The 11,529-nt window shown below is 38.1% G+C and overlaps 1 protein-coding gene across 1 annotated transcript in view; it reads left to right on the top strand.

Annotated features, from left to right (window-relative positions):
- The window catches only part of TMEM2 (transmembrane protein 2), a 74,031-nt gene that overhangs the window by 11,411 nt on the left and 51,091 nt on the right, over positions 1 to 11,529 (top strand). Inside the window, exons 2-4 of the mRNA XM_008583250.1 lie at positions 4,460 to 4,802; positions 8,667 to 8,807; positions 9,402 to 9,963. Coding sequence (XP_008581472.1) covers positions 4,472 to 4,802; positions 8,667 to 8,807; positions 9,402 to 9,963 — 1,034 coding nt within the window. The 5' untranslated portion in view covers positions 4,460 to 4,471. The remainder of the gene's footprint in view (positions 1 to 4,459; positions 4,803 to 8,666; positions 8,808 to 9,401; positions 9,964 to 11,529) is intronic.

Below are 11,529 nucleotides of genomic sequence, written 5' to 3'. Positions count from 1 at the left end.
TATATATATATATATATATATATATATATATATATATATATATATATGTATGTAGCATTTATGCTGAATTGCAGGAATTTGAGATCTCTGTTCAATAATCAAGATGAGTAAGATATTACTCCTGGTCTCCAGAGGCTTATAATCTACTTCAGGAGATGGACAAGTATATAAATTAACTGAAACAAGGCAAAAAGCAAGCTGATCCTGGAAGAGTTTTAAACAGTACAGGGAAGAACAGAGTGGGAATGTAGGGAATGTTGAGAAGGCATCATAGACGAGATAGCACAGTGTTTGAAAACTTTAAACGAGAATATCATAGTTTTCTTAAAATGATGCACCTTTCTATAGATTAAAAAAAGATCCTGACCTTTTTTAATGTTATTGAAGTTTCAAAATAATTGTTTTCTGTGATTACTTGCTGTAATTTATTAGCAAATAAATTAATTGAATGCTCTTACCAACTGTACAAGTCTTTCCCACCTGTTCTACTGTTGGGGGCAATACTTTTTTTTTTTTCCCAAGAGAAGAATTTTATTTAATATAACATGAGTTTTGAAAGAGGCTTTCTGTGGGGGCAACCAAGAATTAGATAAAAATACTAAGTACTTTTTTGAATGCTTACTTTTTTCCAACATTTGTATTTATGTCTTTTAAGTTGATATAATGTATTCATAGTCTTAGTAATTTCTTTAATTATCTACTTAAAATATTGGCCTAAATTGCCTGTCCATATATTCAGTTGTTTGCTTGATTTATAACCAAGCTTTTTGGACAACTACTTTTGTCATCCAGTAAATAAATACTCACAAAATAATTCTTTAGGGAGATCTAAATACCAAAAATGATGCTTTAAAAACTTAGTGGAGTGCATTTCTAATTGCATATGAATGACTTAAATTATCCCTCGTTTGGATGATTGGTCTTATTTTAGGGGCAATCATAGGCTATAATAGCCCTTAAAATGTATCATAAAATACTGATGTGCTCTTTCTACATAGTACGTGTTTCCCACTAGAAATATAACCCTTTAAAAAATGACATGTAGAGGGCTGGCCCGTGGCTCACTCGGTAGAGTGTGGTGCTGATAACACCAAGGCCGCGGGTTCGGATCCTATATAGGGATGGCCGGTTTGCTCACTGGCTGAGCGTGGTGCTGACAACAACAGGCCAAGGGTTGAGATCCCCTTACCGGTCATCTTTAAAAAAAAAAAAAAAAAAAAAATGACATGTAATATAGACAAACGGAACGGTGTATTAAATTGAAATATTGCTCTGTAGTAAAATTATTAAAATGGTGCCTAATGCTTGCCTTGAAGCTTGAAAGCAGTAGGAAACTCTTCATTGTATTTCCTTTGGTAAGTCCCTTCTTTGTCCTCAGGACCCCAAACTCAAACAAATGCTACAATGGATGAAACAGCCGTTGTTGAGATAGCTTGAGAACCTGACCACCATTTTAGCCTTGTCTCCTTGGCCAATTTTACTCTGCTTTCCAAACAAGTGATTTAAAATTGAATTCAGGAATTGCATTTCTTGAGGATGCTGTAAATCTTTTGTCTGTCCTCCATAGTTCCTACCACAATTCTCTGACACCAAGAGCTCACAATTGCTTACTGAGTGAGTGAAATGTCATTTTTTTTCTGTGAATAATTTAGATCTATAACCACCAATCAATATATTTTTAAATAATTAATTTATAATACTACACCTAAAGCACACCCATAAATGTAAAATAAAAGTGATGTATTTGTATCTTATATTTTAAAAAATCTTAATAAATTGAGGGGACAATCTGCCTAAGATATGATTTTTGTTTTGTTGTTTTATTCTAAGATATGGTTGCAAAAATATGTTACCTCTTAGGAAAAGAATGAATGTATTTGCTGTTTATGCCTTTACGTGTGTTTCAGTAAAATAGAGCTAGTGTACTCATAATATATATATAGTTTTGCAGAAGGATTGTAGAAAAAAAACGTAACCATGATTATTTTTGATTTATTGACCACTTAAGTTTGTGGCAGTCACAATCTGAATTTTCACGTTAGGATACCATTTTGTGAACGTGGAGACACAAATTATTCCCAGTGGGCTGGTGACTTCCTTTAGCCTCTCACTGCCTTTTATTTTATTGTGGATACATCTGGAGATCCATTATCTCCCACAAAAGGGCCCTCCAGCCTGTTAAGTAATAACAACCTTTCTCACCCCGAAACAATGAAATATCAGATGATCGCAGCCCCAGAAACAAAAGATTCTCATTCCCTTTCAGAGCAGATTAGAGTGGCGATCCCGCTCCCATCCTTGTGAGCCTGGCACTCAAGAATATCTAGTTTAGTCCTTTCTTTGTTCATAGAGGGGCCTTTGTTAGACTGTACTCTGTCATTTGTCCCAGCAGGATGTATCCGTTGTTTTGGTCTGCTGCTTGACACATGCAGCAATTTCTTCAACAGCACCTTGAAAAGTGTTGTTTTCCCTTTGTCCTGAAGCTTGAGCTTCATCTAAATAATTACTTTTGTTCAGAAATCAAACCCCACCAAGTAAGTGTTTTTGACAGACACACTGACTCTGAGAGTGTTCTTTGCCCCATGTAAAATCAGCATCAATTCCTGATTGGATTCCCTTTCTGTCCAGGTCATTTGGGTCCTGGGAATGCTTATTTGTGGCTTCTCTAATGACCATTTTGTATTTAATGGGCTTGCTGATAGTTTAGAGCAATTTGGAGGTACCCTTGTGACTAGAATCTTGTTCATTGTTTGGCAGAAGATGAGGGGGATTAATTGTAAAGGTATTGAATGAAGTCAGGTGACTCTGAGATGCTCTAGTTGGTAAGGAAGGGATGTAGTGGAAGAGGTTGAACATCATGTTTCTGAAGCCACTGAGCACATCTTATTCTATCCAGTCATTGCAATACAAACGTTATGTGCTGGAGCTAGCTTCCCTCCCTCCCTGCCACCCTCCTTTCCTTTGACTTGGCAAACTAACAGAGTAAGGTTTCATTCAAAACTTAATTTTTCATTCAAAAACTTGTAAGTGCTTGCTATAAAGAATGTAAAAAATAAGAAAGAACTTCCCTTTTTGTGTGTGTCAGCTTCTCTTAAATAAAAAGGAATCGTGTATGGTCTAGTGAACTTCTGCATGAAGAATTCCTGAGAAGATTAATATGCACTTTCAGACTTAGCACAGTTCTAATTACACCCTTGTGAAACTCATTCTTTGAAGTTTTTGCCTCTCAGTTGTTTGGAAAGACACAGTGTAAGTTAGGAGCCTGAACTTTGGAGTCAAAATACCTGGGTTTAAGCTTTGGATCGCCTCTCTACCAGCTGTGTGACCTTTGGGGAAATTAATCTTTCTACGCCTCAGTTTTTCTCACGTGTAAGATGGGAATAATTGTATCTACTTATAGATTTGTTTTATTAAGTATGTTAAATGAGTTAATACACATAAGGTATTTAGAACAGTGCCTGGCGTAGGGTTTGTGTTAGCTATTTTTTTAAATCACCTTAACCATTTGAATTGTTTACTATTTTTAAACAAAATTTGAGGATTTAAAGAGATAAGATAGACTTTAGACTTTCTTGCTAAATGGATTCAGAATCATTTAGAGTCCCCAAACATGAAAGCCTATCTACTCGAACTTTTTAGGGCCACCTTGTGGTCCTCATATGACACATTGACTTTTAAATATGAAGAGCTTAGAATAATGATACTCAAAATGTGGCCACCTGCTTAAGTGTCACCAAGGTGTGTTTTTTAAAAATATAAAATCCAGGGCCCTCTTTGCACCAACTGAGACAGAATCACTGTAGTAAAGAGCACAGGAATCTACAGTGTAGCTAGCTCCTCTGGTGATTCATTTGCACACTGCAAATTGAGAACATTTGGAGTAGGACAGTGGCTCTCAACCTGGATGTTCCTTAGAATCACTTGGGGAGCATTTAAAAGATACAGATGCTTGTATCCCTGGCTCCCTGATTTTGGTTTAACTGTTTTGGAGTGTGGCACCAGGCATTAGTGTTCGCAAGTGACTATAATGTGCAGCCAGAGTTGAGACACAGTGGCATGAGAAGACAATTAGTGAAGGTTATTGTTGACATAGTTTCTTATATCAGGGTTGTAAACTGACCTGATATTTTCAAAAAGTCATTACAGTGGTTACCAGGGGCTGGGGAAATGGGGAATTATTTAATGAATATAGAGTTTCCATTTTGAATGATGAAACAGTTCTGGAAATGAATAGTGGTGATGGTTGCACGACTCTGTGAATATATATATATATATATAATTTTTTCTCCCCTCCACCCCACTGTGAATACATTTAATTCACATACTGAGCTGTACCCTTAAAAGTGGTTAAAGTAGTAACTTTTATGCTATATGTATTTCACCAGAATAAAAAAATGTATATTAAAGAAAAGCCATTGCAATTCATACATTTTGAAACTTAATTTTTTTCTTTTCACAGCGACAGTGTATCATGTATACCACTGATTCCAGGGGACATTCCCCTGCTTTCCTACAGCCTCAGAATGGAAACAGCCATCGCTCATCTGGTTATATTCCAGGGAAGGTTGTCCCACTGCGTCCCCCTCCTCCTCCAAAGAGCCAAGCTTCAGCCAAATTAACCTCCATTAGACAAGAAGCCCGGGCCACCTTTGCACTCTCATCTGAAGAACAGCAAGCACAGAGAGAGAGCCGAAAGCAGAAGAGACACAAAAATACTTTCATTTGCTTTGCAATTACTAGTTTCTCATTTTTTGTTGCACTTGCAGTCATTTTAGGGATATCCTCAAAATATGCTCCAGATGGTAAGTGTGTGTATGTGCACATAGAACATGTTCTAGGAGAAGAAGGAAGGGGAGGAAACAGATAATTAAAAAAAAGTTTTATTATCTTAAGTTGTCTGTAGCTAACTAACACACAATTAGGTAATCCGAAGTGTAACTTCTTACGAATGAGAGCAGTTGTTCAAGGAATCCGCTGGAAATTATAAAGTTAAAGAAGTGTTCTTTTCACTTTATCATTTTGTCCCAGTGTTCAAGGAGTTCTTAGAACCTGTCTTTAGGAAATGCTTTTGAGTCTTTACTGAATTCTTGTGATAGCACAATTTCATCCTTTGTGGTAGGTAGGAGTTTTAGACGCCAAAAGTCTTTTTTTGGTCTTAGATGTAATGATAAACTAGAATTGATTTTTTAAAAATATAACTGACTCATTTTAACAGCAAGGTCAAAGGTTTGATTCCCTTCCCCACCAGCTGCCAAAAAACCAAATGACCAAACCAACAAAAAACAAAACAAAAAAATATATGTGACTGAAAATAATAAGATTTGTGTTTTGTGGTTTGAAACCATCTAGGGAGACAGTTACAAAAAAGAAGTTTCAAATATTTTTGACTTACAGTGTGTAATTAAGATGTGTAAGTTCTGACACATTTGTCTAAAAATCATTCATTACTTCATAGTTAAATAGCACGTAGGGAAATTTTAATTTCTTAAATGGTCTTCTCTTTTCAAGTTGGTAATCTATCAATACTTTGAATGGTTTTGAAGATGTTTGTTGACAGGCGACCTCAATATATACCAACAAAGAATTGCCTCATAAAAGAATCCCATCTATCTGCCTAAAAAGGACTCCGGGCAGTGGCAGAGAGAAGCAGACCATAACAACCTGGATTAGGCACCATGTTTGTCTGCATTTTTTCAAAGTGTATAACAGACTTTTGTTCATTAGATGCCTCCTTAAATGAATATAACAGTTGAGAAGCATTTAACTATTTATGAGACTTACAAATAATGATTTTGTTTAGTTTTCATGGGTGCCTTAGGGATTTTAAGGTCCTTGGGGAGGTAGTGTTAGTGCTTCTAAGAGAATGGACCTGAAGTGAGAGAGCCATTCACCTCAGTGTCTTTGTTGCCCAAGCCGGTAGGCCATTATGAATTCCTAACATTGATTTCCATTGCACATAGTGTTAACTTCCTCTCTTCTTTCCCCAGCAGAGTAACCAAGTTCACTGCTGAGTCATACTTCCCAAGTAATCTGCTGTAAAGGGATGCTAGACTAGTGGGAAGTCAGAGTGGAGATCTGTGGCTTTTGTTGGTGTTTTCATATTCATTCTAAAACGTGGAATTGCTCCTGTGATTCCTTGAATCAACATTCTTTAGTTTCATATTTTGGCAATATAAGTGCAGATTATCAGTGGAAAGATCTGGTATGCTGGACTATTTCAGGGTCAGCCTCACTGTGGTTACTGCTGTTACATAACTTGGACAGTGCACTTACTGCTCTACAAGTGGGTAGCTGGGAAGGTGGGGCTGGCCGAGCTACTTTTCAATGCCTTCTGTAGATCACACATTTTCTCATTAAGTGTGTTTTACTGGAAGGAAACAGCCTGGAATTTTTGGTAATGGTTTTAATGAAGCATGCTCTCCTGGGGAATAATTATAAACAATTAAGAGGAATTATATAACTATTATAGTAGGCTCCAGATCTCAAAGGACTGGATTTCCTTCTCTGTAGCTGGATATAGTGCTTGTTACGTGCGACATACATTTGCTTCTCAAATAACACCATGGAGAATTCCAGCTAGATGTTTTATGGGAAGAGAGGGAGGTAGAGGAAAAGTTTAAGAAATCCTCAGTATTAAGTCAGAACAAATATGAGAGATTTCTTGTTTCCTTGTTGGGAAGAAAAGTTTAAGGATTGTTTTTAGTGTAATAGTGGTGAGCATTGATTTCTCAGAAGAATTAAATATCAACAATTATGAAACTACTCCAAGAAGAATTCTCTGCAATAATTGCCAAGGACTTAATGAGTGAGACTAATTTTAACTGTAGTTACTATCACCTCAAAGAGAAAGCATAAGCCTAGGGGCATATAAGTGCTTAGAAGCAGGAAGATGTTTGCATTAGTGTACGGAAAATTCAAAATAAGGAGTCAGAATTTTTTTTCTATATAAAATAATATCTTAACGTTGCACCCAATCTCTTTGCTTTTTCTCATAGTATCACCCACTATGTACCCTCCACCTTAACAAAATATATTTCTTCATCTGGTTCTCAAGCATATCTTGCTCATTTCTGTCTTTGCTTAGTTTAAATACAGGCGACACCTTGCTATTCTCACTGAGCAACCAAATGGACTTGGATAGCATGGGATGCTTGCATTAGTGGTATTCTCACCTTCCCTCACCCCTGCCCTGCTCTTCTTGTTTGATACTGTCTTTCCTTCGGGGTCTGGGTCTAGTATCATCTGCTCATGAAGCTGCCTCAGTTGGAGGTTGTTTGCACCTCAAATGACTACCACATTGTTCAGTGTTTTAATTATTTCATACATGGTGGCTTTTTCTCCCAAGCTAGATTATAAACTTTGAGGATATGTTAGATCATTCTATGCTTTATAAATGTTACAGTATCTAGTGCAGAGTGGACAAATTGATCCTCAACAAATACTTGTTTATCAAAATTGAACATATGATTTTATTTTTCACCCTCCTCTTCCAAATTATGGCAGAGATGAAAGGTTTTACTCATTAACAACTTGTGGCAATGCAGAATACTTCCATATTTTTATTATCACCTATTCAAGAGAAAAATTCTAATTCTTAGTAAAGGAGCAATGTAAGTAAAGAACCTCATGTCTTTTTTTGTTTATGTTTTCCTTTTTATTCCTTTATTAAATTATTTCCAGTCACACAAGTAGCATTTTTTCTTTTGCAACAAATGAAAATCACAAAGATAAAGAAAAAATATAATTCCCCCCACCCATTTTTCTCCTTCCTCATTATTGCTTCCTGAGGTAACCAACATAAACAGCTTATGCTATTTTCATTGGAAAACCATTTCTACATTGGTCTAGAGATTGTCATATCTCTTTTTTATTTTATTTTTAATTTATCAATATAAAGTATTGTTGTTTTTTGTGTCCCCTTACCAATTTCTCCTTTTCTTCCCTCCTTCTCGCTGTGTCATCAATGTCAATATCTGTTCACTTGTCTTAACAAGTTCAAGGAATTAAGAACCTCATTTCTTAAAGGGGGAACTTCCGTATCACTCAGTTTGCTAAGTAATCTTGGGTTTGGCTTCTCGAGAACCTGAAATTTCCTCATCTCTGCAAATGAGAAGTCATGTCTTTGGCTACTTGCAGTTTTGCTGGGAAAATGTATGTGGTTGGACATGGTGATATTTCTCAGCTTCTGCCTAAGAAAGAGTTACTATTATCACCTACTTTATGACTCGTGCATAGGAAGGAATTTGTAAGGACCTAATATACACATTACTCAGCAATTTCTGTATTTTATTTATCAGCATGTTGTAAATGTCTTCTGTAAAACAGCTTTCTAATGGACAGTTCATAATTTGCATCTTACTGGTGGTTTATTCCCAGAGCAGATGATTCAGGGGAACTCCATTTTTACCTTGTCAAGTTTGACTTGAACTCTAGATGCTAACAACTTACTTTTGTGGTGACACTATATTTTAATGTGTTGAGGAAGTAAAGGACTTGATGTTTCTCTGCTGGGTAGGATAGGATTTCTATCCTAATGGCAAGAAATCAAAGTATGTCATCATGTTACTTGCAGACTGCATTAAATGATGGTAGTGCATGGATTTGGCTAATGACATTCTTGCATTTTGTTGGGTCTGATGGGATATCAATGTTGTGTTGTTTTGTAGAGAATTGCCCAGATCAAAATCCCCGTCTCAGGAACTGGGATCCAGGACAAGACCCTGCAAAACATGTTGTTATCAAGGAGGGAGATATGTTCCGTCTGACCTCAGATGTTACAGTGAATTCTATAGTCATTCAGGATGGAGGTAGGTAATGGTCCCTGCCTATGGGGACTGCGAGGTTGCTCTTTAATGTGGGAGATATTTAATATTCATTATGTAGAAAATGATTCTTTGAATAGCCTTTTTCTCTCTAACCGTGGAGATGTAAAAAGTCCCTAAGGTAGAACCATAGAATTCAAGAGCTGTGAGGACCTTAGAAATCACTCAGGTCAAGACCCTAGGTTTATAGACAAGGAAACAGTTCCAGAGAGGTAATCTCTCATAGCTATGTCTTTGTGAGAACTCGTCAAGAGTGATGAGAGAGTTAACATCGGTTAACATATATAAAAATGAGGTTCAGATACATAGGCTCTTAGATATTTTTCTAGAAACGTTTACCTCTAAAGTGAATGAATGAAAATTCATTCTCATGGGCATTTTCAGTATGTTGAGATAGGAACTCTTCATTTTTTTCTTTACTATGTTTTGAAACCAGTTTAATTTGCTAAACAGACTTTTAGTCTTCTTTTTCCCAACCTAATCGTGCAGGTGTATTTTTTTCCCCCTTAAGGTGAAAAATATTTTTCTGTATCTCAGAAAGATGTTTTAGAAGTTGGCTTATGGTACCGTTCCTTGCAGGACTGCTTGTATTCGGGGATGATAAAGGTGGATCCAGAAACATTACCTTGAGGACTCGTTACATCCTGATCCGGGATGGTGGAACGCTTCATATTGGAGCAGAAAAATGCCGCTATAAATCCAAAGCGACAATTGCCTTGTATGGCAGGTCAGACGAAGGCGAAAGTATGCCAACATTTGGCAAAAAGTTTATAGGTGTGGAAGCTGGTGGGACACTGGAGTTACACGGGGAACGGAAGACATCGTGGACATTGCTGGTGAGGACTCTGCATTCCTCAGGCTTGCCCTTTGGGTCCTACACCTTTGAAAAGGACTTTCTCCGGGGCCTCAATGTCAGGGTCATCGACCAAGATACGGCCAAAATTTTGGAAATTGCAAAGTTTGATACCCATGAATACCACAATGAGAGTAGGCGACTGGAGGAATTTCTGAGAGTCCAGGATCCAGGACGGATTGTTGCTATAGCTGTTGGAGATTCGGCAGCCAAAAGCCTCTTACAAGGAACTATCCAGATGATCCAGGAACGCTTGGGAAGTAAGCTGATCCAAGGACTGGGCTACCGGTAGGCATGGCTCGTTCTTTTCTTCCAGCTCTGTATTAGAGTCTGTGTCTGTGTGAGAGGAGAGCAAGGGTGGGGAGAGAAACCAGTTTATACCACAGCCTGGCTCACCTGTCAGAATGGCCACCCGCATTTGTAGGTTGGAGACTAGTGGGACGTGGAAGACAGGGCATGGGTTGCAAAAGCTCTTTTCCTGGCTTCAGTTTATGAAGCCCTTTGTGAACTGTAGTGTCGGGCTCATGAAAAGGTAAGAACAGAAATGTGGTCCTGAAAAACAATCAGACAATTTGCCTCTGCGGATACTTCCTCATTTCATTACCTTCTGAAGGTAATATGAAACTCAGGCTGATTGAGGCTGCTTACGAGTGGAAAAGTCAGGGCACAATTCCGTGCTAAGGTATAAAACCTGTCTTAAAGCCCAAGGGGGTAGAACATGTACAATTTCCTTCTTTCTTTTTTCTGGATCCTTTGCGTGCTAATTGGAATCTGCTTGTTTGGTGCAGGTCTAAGGAGCCCTGCAAATGTGAGGGAGGAAAAAGCTGGAGGGCTAGGAAATTCACCAGATAGTAGAACTCATTTCTCCTGTCACTGTTCTTAACGCCTTATCCGAATTAATCATGATTTCCTAATGCAGTTCTGTGTCTGGGGGAAGTAGCTGGCTCAACATTTAATTCAAAAAACAGAAGTTTTAATTCTGCTGAATGTTCTTAGTAAAGTCAGGGAATATCTGCAGGGAAAAAATTAAGAGGACCTCAAAACCCACATGCTGAAATGACCTAGTTATTATTTTCTTTGATGGTAGGTTGTTAGAATGGAATATTACCTACGGAAATTCTAGAGAAGGTTAAGAAGACAAAAATTAGCGAGCAGAAAGGATCTGTAACATTTTACAAATGGCTTTGTTCACCAGGGAATATTTAGGAGCTGCTAAGTGCTGGATACCCATAGATGCTAAGACGAAAGGACACTGTCTGTATTTAATCTAGTGGATGTACAGAGACCTAAATAGATGATGGTACCACAGTGAGACACTTGCTGCAGTTACAGGCTGTAGTGGGACCATAAATAGAACTGCCTTGAAGTGGGCCTAGAGAATCAGGGCAGGTTTCCTAAAGTGAAGAGGCCTGAAGGAAGTTTAGGAGTGTGCTGTGTAGATGTGTGACGAAGGAAGGCTTTCTTTTTTTTTTTTTTTTTGTCTTTTTCCGTGTCCGGCAACGGTTCGCAACCCTCAGTGTCGCCCCCGTACCGGACCAGGACCGGCAACGGGATCGCAACCCTCGGTGTTGCCCCCGCGCCTCGCTCAGCCAGTGAGTGGGAACCGGTCTGTATGTGGGATCCGAACCCTCGACGGGAGCGCCGCTGCGCTTCCCAAGCGGCGCACTAGCGCAGTGCGCCACCGGGCCGGCCCGAAGGAAGGCTTTCTAGACGGGGAAATCTATGTACAGAACCTCAGAGGTTTTTTTTTTGTTTATTGTTATGAAATGTAATACACATACAGAAAAGTGCTTAAAAACAAGACTGTAGAGTTTTTTTTTTTTTTTTTTTTTTTTTTTTTTTTTTTTTTCCGTG

Source organism: Galeopterus variegatus, unplaced genomic scaffold (genome assembly GCF_000696425.1).
Source record: "Galeopterus variegatus unplaced genomic scaffold, G_variegatus-3.0.2 Scaffold2868, whole genome shotgun sequence".
Classification (NCBI taxonomy): domain Eukaryota; kingdom Metazoa; phylum Chordata; class Mammalia; order Dermoptera; family Cynocephalidae; genus Galeopterus; species Galeopterus variegatus.
Note: the sequence above shows the minus strand (reverse complement) of the source record. Positions and strands in the feature narration are given on the sequence as shown.